Below are 19,378 nucleotides of genomic sequence, written 5' to 3' on the forward strand. Positions count from 1 at the left end.
GGATTATAGGTGTGAGCCACCCATGCCTGGATTCTAATTAAAGTTTCTAATAATCAATTCAGTTATCATCAAGAATTGTACATTTGAATTGGGTGAATTTTATAAGTCAAATTTATTAAATAAAAGTTACAAAGCATTAGGTTTAGAATGCCTATTGGTGACAGCTGATCATGTTTACTGAGATTAATCCTTTCTATTAACTATTAAAGGAGAATAAAAGATTCTACAACACAGAAGCAATGTTTAGGCTTTACAAACAGAAAGAGAAAAATAACAATTTGTTTTCTTTTTAGCGTTGGCTCCAACTTTTGAAATGAATCCTATGAAGAAAAAGATCCTGGCCGCTAAAGGTGGAAGGGTGATAATTGAATGCAAACCTAAAGCTGCACCGAAACCAAAGTTTTCATGGAGTAAAGGGACAGAGTGGCTTGTCAATAGTAGCAGGTCAGTGCTGAAACTAGAAATCCAATTGCAAAATCTGTTTGAAAAAGTTTATTTTATAAAAGACTTGTTTATATGTTAATAATGAAAATGTTTTTTGCTCTGAATTTTTTTTTTTTCCACAGAAGATCCTGTAGTTCTAAGATGGACAGAAATACCTATCCCCGTCAGTATCTATTATAATGAAGGTTCAATTAACAGGACTCTATAATGTATAAGGAATTTAGAAAATTGAAGCTCAGAGGTGTTTTTTTGTTGTCTTGTTGTTATAAATTGCCCAGTGTCACACAGCTAATAAACAATGGGAAATAAGATCTCTCTAACATATTTTTCCCCCAGTATAGGCATCTATATCCATTCATATTCAACTGAATTTTGTGCAGTTAGCCTATTAAATATTTTTGTAGAAAAATAAAAAGGTGATTTCAAAGTACAAATAATCTCTTCCTATCTCAAAATGAACAAGATGTTATCATCATCTTCCTTATAAGTGGACCATCTACCAATGTTTTGGTGGTTTGGGGACAAAATGAAAAAGCAGCATACAACTTATATAGATTATTTGTATAAAAGCCACACTGAATAGTTTATATGTTTCCTAGAAGAAGTAATATTGAGTGCAAAAATTATGAGGAGGAGAAAGCCAGGATGGGAAATGGGGGGGATGGGATGCGGGGGTTGGCTTGAGGGTGTATGTGAGGGTGTATGTGAATGTGAGGGCAGCATGCACAAAGGCCCTATGGTGAGGAGTTTAGAATGTGTAAGAAATTGCAGAAACTGAAATCAGTGTGATTTGTCTTTAGAGGAAAATGGAGGAGACTTTTAAGAGATGAGACATAGTAAGCCAGATCATAAATGACAAAGTTTTCTATGCTAAGGGGCTTGGGCTTCATCTAAGAGTAATATAAATCTGTTTAAAGTCTTAAACAAGGGAGGACAAGGATCACTTTTGTCATTTGAAAGACTATTATTACTCACGTGTAGAAAATACATTATTTTCTTCACAGTAACCCAATAAAGTAACATGGGAATTATCATCCATATTTTGATGTGTCTAAAGCTTGGTAAAGTTAAAGTGACCTTCTGAAAAAATATATTCATGCTATCTAAACTAGAACTTGAAGTTGTAAAACATTGATATAAATTGAGAATATGCCAACACAGCCCTCTTATTAGGATGAGCACAGGCACGGCTGTTTATGGAATGGGGCAAGAGGGCAGGGACATCAGGGGCTTCCCTGAACACATTGACTTTTAAAATTAATATGTTTGACCTCAGGGTTGTTAAGATTTTAACAAAATGATACTACAAGGAGTGTTAAAGGAAAAGTCCATTTGTTCAATTTGCTGCTGAAACATTAACGGTCAGACAATGAGCAATGCAGAGACCATGATCAAAGGGCAGCTACATGTGTAGGTGCTTACTCCTTCCACAGCCTAGAGCAGGGCATTCCCCATTGGACAAACGATTAGTTCTCCTCCGTGATAATAAAATCTTTTTCTGATTCTGATAAAGACCCATGTCATGGACCTCTTCAACCAAGGATTTCCCAGAACTATGTTTCATGGACTTGTTTTTCCTAAATATCAATATGTGTTCAAAAAAAGAAGAGAAAGGTCTAGCTCCTGAAATTTTATAATTTTGATTGTGTTATGATATTTTTAAAGCCTTTGAAATCAAATTGAATTATTTCCTTGATGAAAGAGTCTATAAATCTAATTTTTACTTAGTACTTTAACCCATTACTATCTCAGCGTAAATACCATTTGATAGTAGATATAGTATTCATATGCAAATATATTTGAATTATAAAATAAGATGTCTAAAAAGCTAAACATAAAAATTTTGGTGTCTATTTTGAAAAAGAATACCCAAGGACTAACTAAATATTGGTCTTTAAGCATACAAATAATCTTATTCTTCTGAATATAATTATAAAAACCATTTCCACATAACTAAGTTATTTCTGTATCTGGTTAGTGCCTGAAGAGTGGTTTATATGATATTTGGGAGAAGCTACGTATCTTGATAAATAGTAATTAGGTTCTCATTTTATGATTTTATTTTTGGCTCAAATGATATATTTTCTGCAGCAGAATTTCTTTGTAATTAGCAGAATTTAGTTAGTTGCTAATTTAAATTAAATGGATTGCTGTTAGCTCTAAGGTCACTTTTATTTAAACCACTTATAGGAAGGGATCTTCATTAGTCTTTTCTACTCCAGAGGTTATTCTGGAGTAATTTTGGCAACAATAAGTGACCAATTGGTTAAAAACCAGATTGTTCCTAGTTTGTCTGACAGCTGATCTATATCATAGTATCTGGGAATAAGGATAAGATCTTGAGAGTTTAGTCTATATTACTTTAAGAATAAGGAGAATTATTACAAAAAAATGAGGTTTTCTAAATATTTTTATTAAAAAGTAATTTTAATCTCAAGGGCAAAGTACCTGAAAGTATAAATGAGATGAATGACACATGGAATTATGTATACCCTTTAAAGATGGTAAAAGATCCATTGAAAACTGACGTAAGCTAAAAATATTAGCGTGATTTAAGAAAGAATCATCCTTGTTTTTTCCACTGCTACTTCATTATAATTTTTGTTGTGTTTCTTGAAAAATAATTAAATGAGAGGGATGTGGGAACTTGGCTGAGGAATTATACTAGAGCGTAGTGAGAAAAAGTGTGACCCATTAATATTGGTACTGTGTTAATATGTGTCCTCCAAGAAGCTGACGCCAGGAAGATTAGCTGTGTAAGAAATTAATTAATGGCAATGCATGGGAGGGAAAATAGAGAGGAAGCTGGTGGAGGCTTGGAAAAGTATTTTACTGAGATACAAGTCTGATCCCAGATGAAGGACAGAGGGAAGGAAGGAAAAAAGATTGTGTTGAAATGACTTGGACTGCACTGCACTTCTAAGAGAGTATCCCATGCCACTGGAGAGTCTTCCAGTCAAAAATGCATATTAGAGGAGTTTGCTGTCTTCCAGGAGCAGGCCTGGTTTAAAATTCCTCCCATGATCAGTCATTGGCTGAGAACAGCCTGTGGAATGTGTGGCTTTGAATAAACACAGTGATGGATTTCTGAGTACAGCGTCTGGGACAGAGAATAAATTACACTCCTCAGAGTTGGAGACAGGCATATTCTCAGAGCTTCCATGATCTTAAATAATTACTTTTATCATTATATTATTTTGATACTTCATTTCTCCTTCAACAACAAAAAGTATTCTGAAATGAGCTTCAAGTCAGGACTGGATTGTTTAAGAAAGGAAAGGAAATCCTGGACTATAATGTTAGTGGAAATTTTGTTATTTTCTTATATGAAGATTTTTATCAGTAAGGTAGATAGTTTTGTTTCTTTTATCAGACTTTGCCCTTAAAATGGATATATGTTTGCATGTTTTGTGCAAACTTTCAAAGACAATTTAGTTTTGAAAATAATCTATTTAAAGAAAGGAAAAAATCCAATGACAGGCAACTCAATATTTAATCTAAGTGTGAGTTTCTATACAATAAAACTTAGTGAGTTTTTAGTCTCCATCCACTGGGGGAAGAGGCTGACAGGCAGGGAAATATGTGTAGTATGAAAGACTTAGTTTCTGTTCAAAGAAGAATTTCCTAAATATTAATTTGTTCCAGAAGTTGTTACTAAGGAGGTTTTAAAATATTTTTTAAAGTTTCTAAAAATAAAATATGTTTATATTTCTCTGTAGCCATGGAAATGGCAATCTGTCCTCACCTCCTAGTCTGAATTGAAGTCCTGAGGTTACATTTCTGGGAGACCTGGGCTCATTTCTTTCAGGCCTATGACTGATTTCAGCCTGTCCCATAGTGGAAGGTCAGTTAGAAGGCTACGGCAATGGTTCAAGAAAAAGATGAAAGTGGATTTCCAAAACAAAATGTCAGTGATGAGAAAAAATATTATAACTAAATGCTATAATTTTTCAACTTACAAAAATGTCTGTGGTCGTATGATTTATATAGAATGTAATAATTGAAAAATATTAGTGTTTGTAATCTAAGACATAATAATGTATTTTACTAAATCAGGTTTGTGAATTATATATATTTTTATTTCACTAGAATACTCATTTGGGAAGATGGTAGCTTGGAAATCAATAACATTACAAGGAATGATGGAGGTATCTATACATGCTTTGCAGAAAATAACAGAGGGAAAGCTAATAGCACTGGAACCCTTGTTATCACAGGTAAGTTAATGTTTGAGGGTGCTTAATTTCTAATGTATTAAAAAAACATGATTCAGCACTAAGCATCTAAACAGTCAATGTATTTGTAAGTTTCTTCATCAAAAGAATTTCAGGCAAGTTTCTTGCTTGATGATATTGTTCTTGGAATTTGGATGTGAAAACATCTTATTATTTTGCACAAATAAAAATATATTGGTTATTATTTTAATATACCAGATAATATGGTGTCTTATATCTTCTTGAATTGTGCTTTACTTTTAAAAATATATAGATCCTACGCGAATTATATTGGCCCCAATTAATGCCGATATCACAGTTGGAGAAAACGCCACCATGCAGTGCGCTGCGTCGTTTGATCCTGCCTTGGATCTCACATTTGTTTGGTCCTTCAATGGCTATGTGATCGATTTTAACAAAGAGAATATTCATTACCAGAGGAATTTTATGGTATGTGTTTTAAGTTTCATCTTATTAACACCCCAGTGATTCCATGTGTCTGCACTGAAAGTTCTATTACTATAATCACATTTTATATCATCTTTGTTTTTCATGAGACCAAAAAGCAGGCAAAAAAGCTTTTTGTGGTTCTCCTTATATTAACTGTTGTACTGCTAAATCCTTCTAAAATGGCTAGCCCTGAGGATTTTGGTAGAAATATTAATCAATTAATATTAATTGGGCTTTAGGTATGATCTCCCCCTTAATTTTAATACAATTGATGTGTATTATGTCAGTATATATGTGCCCTTGGTTCTAATGCCTTCCTTTTTACTTTAAATGAAGGGCATAGAACTTAATCTTTGTTATAATGATGACCTTAAAGCATTTATGTTATGCTTTAAGAGTAAGAAAGAGACAAAATTATATATGTTGGAGAATGTGGAGAATTAGTTTATGTGATTTAAAGAGGGTTAAATGGCTATATTTTAAGAATTGAAAAGTGTTACATTCTACAAGTCCTATAGTTAAACATAGTGATATAAAGAGTCAAGGTGTAGAAAGAAATAAAATAGAGGGATAAGATTGGGAAGTAATGCAGGCAAAACAACTTGTATAGGAACATCGCTGGTGTCTTGGTAGGCTGTCTAGGTTACAGTGTATTTAAAAAGTAAATTAATCACTGGCCCTACCAGCCTCTTCTTTAGAAAAGCAAACATTTGGAAGACTAAGGACATATTTAGAACATAGGCATAATTAAGAAAACTTTTATCTTAGAAGTCAGTTATTCATATAAAAAAAGAAGCACAAATGAACTCAGTAGGACATTTAAGATTGTTTAAGTCCCATAAAATCTGAAGATTGATATGTACACATTATTATATTATGCTTTCATATTGTCCAGCTATGTTTTTAGCTTTAGAAGAGTTTTAATTTAACTGATCTAGCTACAACTGTACACCTCTAGTAAACATACCAATCCTCTTTCAGTTTCTGAACCAAAATTATACTTTAAAGAATAACAATTGAGAATTGGCAGAGAACTGTAAATTTTGTATTTTGATATTATACCATGTAATATATTTTCCTGATACATCTGAAACTATTTTGCACATGCCCAAAATTAGTCAAATTGGCACCAAAATCTCCAATACTTTATTTAAATTGTATTTTATTTTGCAAGAAAAGTAAATACAACTCGGTTTTTATTCATTTTAAGGGAAAAAAGTAAGCTAAACAGGGATCTTACTTTCTCAAAAAGTAGGCTTCTGAATTTGAAAGAATTATCTTCGGTGTTATAAATTGAATAATTTCAAAAGTAAAGTCTAGAAGTTCCACAACCATAGTTTATAAAGTAGTAACTAATAGCTGCAATGAAGTCTATGTAAATAAATTTGCAGATAAAAATTGCCCTAAACTGAAACTTCATTTTTAGAGCTTATTTATATTCTTTAAAATACTAGTTACATTGTGCTGGTACATGTAAATAATGACTGCAAAAAGAAAATGAAAAAAAGGAATTTAAAGAGAAAGAAAAATGGATCCCCGTTCCTTTTTAAAAAAATAACAGGAAAACAAATAAATAACTGGAATACTAATTAGGAAACAAATAATAAATTAGACCATAAAAATGTAAAAGACCTTGTGGCCACTGAGTGCACACTCTCCCTTTTCAGATGATAGCTGCAGAGATTCACATAGTTACCCCCTCAGCTAATCCAGAGCAAAGTCCTGACTGCAGGCCCAATCTCGGGACTCACCACCTCAAGTTTCAGTTCATTCCGTCTAATAATGATCTGACAGTGGGAGCAAACCTACTCAACTGGCTAGATAAGCATCTTAATTGAATCAGAATATCAAATGCACATGTTTAGCACTTCGTAGACGGACAGATGCATTCAATTATCTCAATTTTTAAAAAGCCCAGATAAGAATCATTTTAAAATAAATAGTTAAACTGAATTCTTTCAAACCAACACAAGACTAATAAAGCTGTCCCTGGCACCTTCCTTCTCTTTAAAGGCAAACTACAAAGTTAAACTTCACTGGTCAATATGCCATGCAAAATTTAAGTAAAAACGCCATAAATATTTGATCCACCTTTTGGAAGAGAGTCCTAACAGCTATTAATTGCTTCTAGGATTGTTAATAGATCATTCTCAGAATAAGTGCCTCCTCCTATCAAAAGCTTAGTGAATATATATATGTTTCTTAAATAATGATTTGGTATTTTATGTAGTTCTCCCAATATTTCAACAATTGAATAGCATTTGTTCATTAAGAATATGTACTAAGCACATGCCATAAGCAGACACAGTTGTAGGCACTAGGTTAAATAAAACACTGAAATAGACTTGGACACCAGCCCAAAATAAACCAATGATACCCCAAGAGTTTAAGATTCAGATGTAAATGTTTTCTGGTAGCTATTACAGTTAACAAAACCGACATAATTAACATGTTTTAACAATTTTTATTGCTAAAAATTAATACAGGAAGTTCTGACTAATAATAAAAAGGAATAGGGAAATCAAATTTTAAACTTTTTACTTCAAGAACCTAAGTTTTTATTTTCCAATTTAGTTTCAATAATAAATTGAATTCAATAATTAAGTATGCACTGATTTTTAACTTGCTATTCTTGATTTTAACCACTAAGGGGCAACCTTGTATAAGGAGTCAAATGTCATAGCCTGGTGTAATTTGGGACTTTTCCTTCATGAAATTAAACAAATGCATTTGCTCATACTTATGAATAAATTGTGAGATTATAGGTGATTTTTAAATGTCTTCTTTATATTTTTTCTAATTAAAGTTATGTAATTATTAGGAAAACTGTAACTATGCATTTTTAAAGATGTATATTTCTTTTAAGAGTTTAATGGGAACACCAAAAAAGCAAAAATAACAGTCTTTGTATTTAGTAATCCTACTTTATGTAAAACTCTTGGGGATTAATTTATCTTTTAATGTAACTTTCAATTTTAAGGCAGTAATTGCACACCTAGTACTGATTATAGAAAAACACTAGGGAGTTAAACATCTAAAATTTTCCTATTAATATGTAATAATTGTCAGATGTTCCACTGGAACTTGAACTCATGCATGGGGGATATTAAAAATACAAGCTCGAAGCAGAAATTTAATAAATCTGAAGCTTTGATACAATAAGATATTAAAGCAGTTTATCTGCCATTCTTTTGTTGATGTTATATGGCAAATGATCATAAATGTTTCAAGTCCAATTATAAAGTGGTTCCAGTTTTGGCTTTCTACTTCAATAGCTACTTAATCCCTTAGAGTAAATACAAATGGCAGAGCCATTTTATTTATTCATTTAATGTATAACCTTTTTTGTTCCAGAAAAGACTTAAGACAACCTATCAAAAACATGGATTTTAAATATCTCATTTCATTCCTCTTTCAAGGTGTCACCTAACCTGTGGAATTTTTCAGTAGCCGTCAGTTTTTGACATTCACTGTGGGTCATTTTCTTTCAACTGTTTAACAACATTCCCTGCTTAGAGTCGTTATCTTAGTTAATTACATGAGTTTCTTAAAATTTCTAGTTCTGGAGATTGTCACTATTTCACACATATATATATACACACACACACACACACACACACACACACATATGTATTACTATTACAAATACATGTTAAAGTTGTAATACTGCTGGACATTATTGCCTGTCTTTTATGAATTCATAAACATCACTTGAATTGTTCAGAGATTGTGTCACAAACCAACCTGGGCTTTAGGCTTCATTTTCTCACCTCTTATGTGGTGACCCTGATCCAGGGATTAAAATTCTCCAAGCCTCAGAATTTCCCTCTGTAAAACGTGATGAATCATTCACTTACTTCATTCAGGTTACTTCACTGGGTTTGAAAAACTAGTTACTTCATGAAAGAGTGCATATAGAGACTTGGCACAGCATCCGAGAGTACTGGGGACACGAATAAAGTATATAAGTGGTTATTAATACTTTTTATAATAGAGCAATCATCCCCCATTGGAAATTCCAGAAGCTTTTCTAGCTATTCTTTCTTTCTTTTTTTTTTTTTTTTTTTTGAGCCGCAGATCTCATTTTTCACAATTTAATTCTTGCACTGCTTGCTGTGCTGGATACTTAGACTGAGACCAAAAAAAAAAGAATCTGGGTATTTCATTGCTGAGGGCGGTGAAGAGGTAATAATAGCCAACATTTATTGTGGGCTTACTGTTTAGACAGAATTGGGTTAAATGTTTTTCACATATTTCTCAGTCTGTGGAGTGCATATTATTGTGATTTTCTCAGTTTTCAAAGTGAGGAAAGTTAGTAATAGAAAAGCTGAGTAACTGGTCCCATGTATACAAGTCGCTAGTGGCTAACAGAAGATTTGAAACCAGGTGTCCTGACTGCCAACCCTGTAATCTCCACCACTTTGATTCTTCATCTTTTGGTTAACGTTCATGTCTGTGTCTATTTAAGTAATTCTCCCTTAAGTATTTGACGCTCTACATGACAGTACTGTTCAACTTACATTTTATTCTCTACTCTGGTTTAATGAACCTTGTATGCTCACTCAGATTGCCCAAATTACCTCATTCTCCCTACACTGTTAGCCACCTTTGCATACACTGTAAGTCATGTCTACACAGTTTCAAGTGGTCTAACTATGAAGTTCCTGGCAATTCCTAATGATCCCCTGTAAATAGGTACGCTAGGTGTGTGTTTGCAGGTATGTGGGTGTGCATTTTTTCTGAGTGCATAGGCAATACCATTCAAGAGAGAAGAAGACAGATTTCTTACCCAAAGGTTATTTTCCTTTTTTAAAGAAAAATTTTATTAAACATATCAAAAAAGTCTTTAGATTTTAGAAATATGTATTTAAAACTAGATCATGCTGTTATCTTGTACAGAAATTTTGTTTCTGCAAGGCAAGAAAAAGGAGAGGAAAAATGATGAAACAGAAGTCAAGTTGTTATTTTTTAAATATTTCATTGTCTCTATTCACTATTTTTGTTGTTGTTGCTGATTTTGTGGGTTTTTTGTTTTCTTTTCTTTCTTTTTTTTTTTTTTTTTTTTTTTTTTTTGAGACGTAGGTGTAGGTTAGCTCTTGTCGCCCAGGCTGGAGTGCAATGACGCAATCTCGGCTCACTGCAACCTCTCCCAGGTTCAAGTAATTCTCTGGCCTCAGCCTCCCAAGTAGCTGGGATTGCAGGTGCCTGCCACCACACCTGACCATTTTTTTGTATTTTAAGTAGAGATGGGGTTTCACCATCTTGGCCAGGCTGGTCTCGAACTCCTGACCTCAGGTGATCCACCCGCCATGGCCTCCCAAAGCACTGGGGTTACAGGCATGAGCCGCCGCACCTGGCCTCTATTCACTGTTGAACAAGAAGGTTAAGATTATCCAGAATTATGTGGGAGAAAACAAGGACAGCTGGGCAATAATCCTTCGCAAGAATCAGATTCGAGCCGAAAAAAATTAGAGCAGGAGACCAGACAGCCACAGGGAGATCGTGGAAGCCCTGAAGTATTGTAAATTTGGTCCCATGTGGAGACATTTTTGGTTATCACAACTGTAGAGGTGTTGAGTGTGTGTGTGTGTGTGTGTGTGTTGCATCTGTTTAGCTATTAAATATCCTGTATTGCACAAGACAGATTCCAAAAACCTAGTATTATCTGGCACAAATTATCAATAGAACCAAGCTTGAGAAATGTCCTCAAGAAAGATATTAAAGAAGAGACTTAGCAATACTGGGACTAGCCACTGCAAGGTTTTCAGCATGGTGTATTGGAAACAAAGAGATGTTATATTGTTTTGAGCATCTGAGAGTATTGGGGACACGAATAAAAAGAAACTAGATTTTTCAAAATGCATATCCAAAATAGTTTAAGTAGTAGAGGATAAGTTTTATGTGCTTCTTGAATTTAAGACTCCTAAATTTTGATGAGCAGTGGAAAAGAGGGAGAAATACATAAAAAGTATACAGGCTCCTGGCATAGTCTTGTGACACACAAAACATACAAAAGCATTCAGCCGATGTCAAATTGCTCTATTTTTCTTATCAGTAGTTAGTTGGAAAAGAGTTAATTAGATAATTCTATCATACTTCATTCTGTATGAATATATAACTTTTCTGATCCCCTTTTTACTACCTTAATCAACCTTTACTGATACCTAACTGCCATATTTTATTTGCTATTTACCAGTTTTAAATGAAGGAAGGTATCTATGTTCCTGGGTGTGTTTTCAGTTGGGCTAGTTTCTGTTAAGATCATCACACTTCCCATGTATAGACCATGTTAGCTGATGTCACTCTCTAGCCTAGCTTCTCATAGTCCTTACTAAGCATTTGTTGATAAGAATGCCAGGTGAATGGAATTAAGCATATATATACATAATATACAATATATAAAATATATAATGTATAATATATAAAATATATATTATGTATAATATATAGTATAATTTATAAAATATATAACATATATATTATATATATATAGGCTTTGAGGCATCTGCCAAAATTCATCAAAATTTAAGGACACACCGTTTACATAGAACTCCACACATATTTAAGCATCTCCACTTACTTATTCTGGCTTTTTATGCTTGTAAAACACAGACAATATAAAGAGGGGTAAATAAACCTGTAAAATGTTGGTGTCTTAAGCATTTTATGAGTTTACATGGTGGACTTCGATGTTTTATTTACAGCATTCTAGAAATATGCTACTTTGTTAATTAGCGCTTGCAGTCCTAAAAAAACTATCTAATTTTTTTAGTTTGCGCTTAAGAACAGAACGTGATCTAAAGATTTGGACATTTGTTCTGGTTTTACCACTGATGAGTTATATGACATTATGTAAAACAGTCACTCTGAGCCTCAGGCTTCTCCTCTGTCATATGAAGAGTTTGGGCTACATCAAAAGTTTCCAAAATCAACAGTAAAAAAGGTTTTTAGCAGCAAAATCCTTTTTGCAAAGACAATTTAAATCAGAACCTCAGTATATAAACAAAAGATGAAAATGAGATTGCCCTGACTGAAGATGAAATTGTGTGTGTGTGTGTTTGTGTGTATTTGTGTGTCTGTGGAGGATACTGCATAGCCAAGACCCTTATCCACAGGGTCTCTCAATTCTTCTTATCCCCAAAATGCCCATTCTGATCACTTTTTTCTATAAAGTGCTCCAAGAAGATTTTTAGAACTCTAAAACTAATGGGAACCAATTTGAAAACCATATAAATTAAATGATACATGAGTTTTATTTCAACTCTAAAACATAGGTTCCAAATCAAAGGCATTGATGTTTTTGTCCATCATTCAAAATGCTTAGGAGAAACCTCAAAGAAAATGGTCTTTTGAGTTTTCATTTAAAATGGCCAGCTGATCAAAATTGGACTCTTCAGCTATCATTCTCATTGTTTATTATATACAAAAATAGCCAAATTTAGAGATTTTCAACACTTCTACTCTTAATTTATATGGAAACTCACTCTTAGTAATTATCTTAGTAATCTTAGAAATTATCCTGGACAACTTGCCTTATTTTTTTTTTGTATGTCCAATGACATCACTTCACTTTAATAAGTTGTTTTGTCATTTTATTTATGTTTTTGACTCAATCTTAATATTGATGCATTTCTTAAAATAACCCTAACAAAAACTAGATAACATTAGAGAATTACTGTTAATTATGTTATGTGTGAAAATGGTTTTGCATACAAAAATTAGCCTAGGGTGGTGGTGCATACCTGTAATCCCAGCTACTCAAGAGGCTGAGGCATGAGAATCATTTGAACACAGGAGGTGGAGGTTGCAGTGAGCCGAGACTGTGCCACTGCACTCCAGCCTGGGTGAAAGAGTGAGACTCTGTCTCAAAATTGAAAAAAAAAAAAAAAAAAAAAGAAGAAGAAAAGGAAAATGGTTTTGTGATTATGTAAGAGAATGACCTCAATTTTTTGAGATTCAAGCTAATGTCTTAAGAAATTGCTGATGAGTTGATGAGTTGAGTAGTATTGATATCATAATATCTGGAATTTATTTTTCCAGGGTTCAGTCCTAGACAGAAAGACAGATAGTGGACAGAGAGAAGTAAATATAGAGCTAGTTAGCTAGACAATTAGATAAGGCAAATATGGCAAAAAGTTTACAATTGTTAATCTAGTTGGCTGGTTTATAGATGGTGATGGTACTATTCTTTCTACTTATGCTTGAAAATTTAAATAGCAAAAAAAATAAGTAAAATAATAACATATCATATATGAAGAAGCACCACATCTACTTACCAAACACTGAACCTAAATCCAGTTATCTGATCTATTAAGGACTACCTTGGAAACAGCTTGACCTGGTGAAATTAGGGCTATATATTACCTATGGGGCCTTCCACAAGTAGCTTAATGTAAAATCTCAAGGTCCTTATTTCTAAAACGGGACTATTAATAGTAAATCCTTGGGTAGTGTTACTTCTGGAACTCAGAAGTGAAAAGGAGATAGTCCTAGTTTCATCATTAGGGCTATGAAATTATAATTATAGAAATTGAATAAGAAAATGGATGTAAAGTAGCTAGCACATTGCTAGACATTTAAAAAACATTCAGTAAATTAGATTTGGTAATAGTAGGAGTTCAGTAGTAGTATCAGTAGTGGCAGTTAACAATAGAAGTTATAGTAGCCATTTTAATAGTAATAGTAGCAGTTTTAGTAGTATTAATAGCGACACTAGTAATACTAGTGGCTATAGTTATAGTAGTTTCATGTATTCCTCTGTAAAATACAGCTAAAAATAGTACGTATCTCATGGGGCTGTTATTAAGAGTAAGTCAGTTCGCATGTATATTTATAACAACCTTTGACACCTAGTTAACCCTAACTAAATATCTGCTGTTAGTAGAGTTGGTGGTGGTGGTAATGTTTGCAGTTGGATATGACATATTTGCTATATTATTTTTGCTTTCTCTACTCTAACAAGCCAAAAGTAAAGAAGAAAAGTTTTATTATTTCATGGATATAGCATATATCAGACATATTTAATAATTTTTGTTTGTGAAACATATTCTTTAAAGGTTGCACTTCTTTCCAAACATCTATATCTCTCCCTTTACTCTGAAATTGAATGGAACAAATTATTTAAATGACAATTATGAGCTCTAAGTTTTATCTAGACCTTTACTGTACCATATAGAATCTTTCTTTGTTCACTAAGATTAATTCAATTTGTTAATACACCGTCATCACTGAGACTCTTTTACATTGCAGAAATGATTTTGCAGTTAGTTTATGGGGGAAGGTGAAGGAAGGGCTGGGTATTTATATGTTGGAAGTCTTTTGATTTAAACTTGGGAAACTTCTAAGTGGTCAACCACATATACACTTTGGAACATCCCTGAGCTTTGCTATCACAATTTCCAGTATGTGATTCAACTCTCCTCATATGAAGGGAGGAATTTTGTAATTGAGCCAAGCTGTGGCTTTTAGTAAAAATATAGTGAGCATTTGTATCTAATTTGTGGTTAGAATGTGCTGAGGCCCATGATCTTTACTTGCTTTGTAAGCGTTCTGCCAACCACTGAGAACCTCAACTTCTCTTGAGGTATGGAAAGTGCTAGTAGTATTTATAAAAACTTTAGGAGTGCTTTCATACATACACAACTATATTGGGAATGATACTTTATATTTTTTCTTCTTTCCTTCTGAGAAGTTTTATTGCTACGTGTTCACCAAATGTAGAACCAGTGACAATAAACATTACAGTTGCTTCTTACTGCTTTATGCAAGTGGGCTTATCAATAAAAGAGTTAATTTTCAAACGAGTTTAACATTAAACTTTTAGAGTAGTTTAATTAAAAGTTGTAAAAGAGTTCATTGTGAAAAATTAATAAATATAAATTTAACATAATGTATTTTAGGATATAAAACAGTTTGTGCTTTTTATTACATGTGACAGTATAAGAAGAATGACCACATTATTCCTATCGGAATAAAATAAGTGAATGTATAAACAGTACCATGTTTCAAAGAGAGTTTAGGGAAAAAAGATAGCAATTTCATTAAGAAAGAAAGAAGATTAGATACATCACATAAATATTTTTAAAAGGGCAATTATTATACCACAATATGTTTATTTTTATATTACTTTCTGCCCTCAATTTTTTGTTGTAAAGTTGAATGAAGAAACATTTTAAATTGCTGAGGTGATTTTTTTGAAAATTCAAATCTAATGACATGGCTCATTGAGATAGTGGGAGTTCAGTAACAGGATTATCTTTCAATTAGACACCAAAGCAACCAAAGTACTGAGTTCATTTAATGAATAAATACAAAAAAAGTGCTTTTTACTTATATGCAGACATTATTCTTTCCAAATATAACTATTATTTTGTCATAGTTTGAAAGATTTACTGAATATATTTATATTATTGAATATTTAGCATCAAGTGCATTTGTATTAAGGATGTCAAGATACATCAAAACAGTCTATTTAACAAACACGTAATGTTTATTTTATTTTACCATAATTATTTTATTTTTTTCTCACTAAAAAATTACTTAGACATATATGTCAATTAACTTTTATGATAGATCAAGAAAAACTCATATTTACCTTCTCTATATACGAATCTTATTCTCTGCTTTCCTCAAAAAAAATTTAAATATAAGTAATAAAATAACATCTTTTACCTCCTTTGTTAGATTAATTCTATTTAGTATAAGAAGTGAGGCCAGCTGCAAAGTTGGGCACAGTCCCCCAAACCACCCTCACTTCTGACACCAACTGCAAGTCCAAGGGGTTGCAAAAACCACCCTCAGTTTCCATGCTTCGCTAGAAGGGACTCACAGAATTCTCTTAAAGCTGTTATACACATGGGTACAGCTTCTCACAGGAGAAGGATACAAATTAAAATTAGCCAAAGGAAAAAGCACACAGGGCAGAGTCAAGAAGTACAAAACACAGAGCTTCTATTGTCTTCTCCCCGTGCGGTTAAAATGCATTACTCTGACTGCTCTGATGTGTGACAGTATGCTTGAAGTACTGCCAACCAGCAAAGCTTACCGAGCCTTTCTGTCCAGAGTTTTTGGGAGGACTTCATCAACTAGACATGATTGATGGACTCATTGCTCACATGGTTAATCTCAGTCTCTAGGTTGACTGATACCACATGAATCAAAGCCCCTACTCTAAGTCAAAATGTCCTATTTGTGGCATGACCAGGCCCTTCTCTAAGACTCGACAGGTGTAGTTAATGCTTGCCCGAAATCACATGGTTGGATTTTCCAGTATGACCCAACTCCTACTCTATGACCAGCCCCAGCTTGAAGACTATAGACGTGTGGCTAACCCCTACTCTAAATCATATGATTGGACTATCCTGTATGACCCAAGACTTCCCAAGCAAAGAAAGACATTATAGAGATTACTTTCTAGAAGCTGAGGGCAATGGCAAGACCTCTCTTTGGGCAAGGCTAAATTCTTTACTACACATAGGGGTGGGAAAAGTTAGAAGTTCAGTTTTCTTGTATGTTAGTGATATTGTTTTCTCTATAAATTTTCACACCTTCCCAATAACCTTTCTATTTTCTTATGAAAATAGTGTATACATATTTGAAATATATCATTCCTGGTAGTTTATCTCACAGATATGGATAGCAATAGTTTTTCTCAAGTCAGTTATTTTATCTCATAACATTATCATTATCTCACCTGAAAAAACCATTTGAAATTACTGAAAGATTGTCTATTTAATAAAAACACTTTAGATTATTTTAATGTATCTGTTCAATATTTGTTGAATTCTCTTGTATGTCAGATATTACATTAAGTACTTTGTATGTAATAATAAATAAGACCTGGTTCTTTCCTTAAGGAATTACAGTCTAGTGGGAGAAATCAACAGTGACATGATTACAGTAGAAAGGAATAGTTACAATGAAAATGTACAAAGGGCAATAACTAATCCAGCCTTACAATTTCAGATATGGGAGGGGTATCCAAAATGTGGGTTGGACATTCATAGCCAAGTAATGGAAGTGGGAGGTGGGGCAATCCAGGCAATGCAAGTGATATATGCAAAGTTTTGATGTGAGAACACATAGCAAAGTATATCCTATTCACTGTGGCTGGGGCACAGGAGTTAGGTGCAGGGGTAATCTGTGGAGGCCGAAGGTGTGTGTGCTTCACTCCCACACAAGAAAAGCCACATTATGTGTTTAGTAAATGCTGTCACTGTCATGAGTGATATGTACTTGCTAACATAATTCTGAATGTAGCTGAAAAGAAGTGAATATGTATTATCTTAAGAGCAGATACCAAAATTCTTGACAATTTGACAAGTTCATTCAAACAAGGTATATTTAATGTGATTATTTGCTTGGCACTATGCTGGACTTGAGAAGACAGCGCATACAGCTGTATACATATATAACACAGGGATACAACATGTCTTCTAAATAAAACAGACGTATTTCCTCACATCAAACTTATAGTTGGCCAGGAAGAACAACTTCAACCACATAATCACAAAAGTGTTTAACTGCATTTATGATATGTAATATGATATAAGTTTCATGGTAGTATAATAAAATATAGAAAGGGTACCTGCCTAGTCCACAGAAAATGGAAAGACTTGCTGGAGAAAATGATTTCAACTGGTATTGGGTAGAGGTGAAGGTGATAGGGGAGGGGGTATTGAGGTTATGAGGGGTATGAATCACAATTCCAGAAGACAAGACAATGTGATGAACCAGAGATTGAAGAGAACAAGATACATTTGTGGTCCTAAAAAGAGAATGTTCTTCCTGGAGAGCAGAGTGTGAGTGACATGGCACACTAGGTGAGCTGGAGCATCAGATAGAGCCTAGAGAATGGAATCAATTTGGCTACAATAATGCTATGGCTTTTGTCCCAGGAAAGGGAAATTTTAAAGGTTTCAGTTTATCTGCTTTTATGGAGGTAAGTGAGTTGGGCCTAGCTGCATTTTTAAAAGGTTATTCTAGGTAACCAATAGAGAAAAGAATAGAGTGGAACAGTGGTGGAAGTAGTGATCAAATAAGATGTAGGGGTTCAGGTGAGAGATGTGGGTAGTTTGGACAAGAGGCAGTAGTGATGGAAAGAATGGATAAATTCAAGAATTTATGATGAGTTTATAAGAAAGTTGAAGAAAGGGAGGGGTTAAGAATGTCCTAGAAGTTCCTGGGAAGTCAGATGACTAGAAAAAAAAATGAGTATTTGAGGAAGGAAAGCCAAATACTATCAAGAAGTCAAATAAGATGAGCTGAAGCAGTGGGACTCAGATGAGAATTGATTGAAGAGTAATAAATGAAGAAATGGAAAAACTAAAAACAGAATAGATATTGTCAGAATCAAAGTAAAAATCAAACAATCAAACAGCTTAATATGAGAAAATGAGAATTATTTATTTCCAAGAGAAAGAAGAGAAAAGAAGAGAGAAGTAAGAGATTGGTAGTAGGAGTGACTGCCAACAATATGGCAGAGCACTGGGAGAGATGAAGGTTACTGGGAAATTCCCAGTAAATTTATGGCCAACAGGACTTTTAAAAACAGAATTATGCAGTAGATGATCATTTTCAAGGTTGATTTGCCCTACCTTTTTTTTTTTTTTTTGATATAACCAGTTCCAGCTCCTTCAATTGTTCAGTAAACTCACTTTACTAGGTAATACTTCATGCTATTTGGTTTTCTGATAAAATAGAGAAAGTGCTGAATTTCTAGTCTGGAGCTGCTTGGTATGACAAAAATAAATAAATAAATAAATAAATACATACATACATAAATAACAGACCAAGAGGACAGAAGGAAAAATCTCCCCTATTCCAGGAATTTGTAGAAATCTTGGGAACTCTTCTAATTTTTGACCAATCTATACCTCAAGGGACTGGAAGATCTCAACCGACATTAAGACTGGCTAATATCAAGGAATAAGGTGTGTGGCCACTGATCAGTTCTTTATGTGGAGATATTAATATTCTATTCCAACGAACTATACCAATATGCTCACTCAGCTATTATTCTTAACCTCATTAATCCAGCAAGGGTTGCAAACCCAAATGTTTTCCAAGAACTGGAGGGAACATACTATATGAAGAGGTTATTGGTAGAACCTATGGTGAAGCAAAACATTCACTCCATGTACAGTCATGATACATCACAGGTATCTAGATATTTATCACTGAAATAGTAAATCAATATATTTGGTTCGTAGGAAAACCAAATGTCCATTTAAAAATTGAGTTTTCCAAGTTTTCATTCTAAGAAAATATCT

At 33.5% G+C, this 19,378-nt stretch overlaps 1 protein-coding gene across 5 annotated transcripts in view; it reads left to right on the forward strand.

The window, feature by feature from the left end:
• The window catches only part of CNTN1 (contactin 1), a 390,365-nt gene that overhangs the window by 257,438 nt on the left and 113,549 nt on the right, over positions 1–19,378 (forward strand). For all 5 annotated transcript variants that reach the window (XM_009247616.3, XM_054526301.2, NM_001131517.1 and 2 more), the window contains 3 exon segments: positions 294–444; positions 4,534–4,661; positions 4,933–5,108. In XM_009247616.3, coding sequence (XP_009245891.1) covers positions 294–444; positions 4,534–4,661; positions 4,933–5,108 — 455 coding nt within the window.

The sequence above is a fragment of the Pongo abelii genome, chromosome 10, assembly GCF_028885655.2.
Source record: "Pongo abelii isolate AG06213 chromosome 10, NHGRI_mPonAbe1-v2.0_pri, whole genome shotgun sequence".
NCBI lineage: Eukaryota > Metazoa > Chordata > Mammalia > Primates > Hominidae > Pongo > Pongo abelii.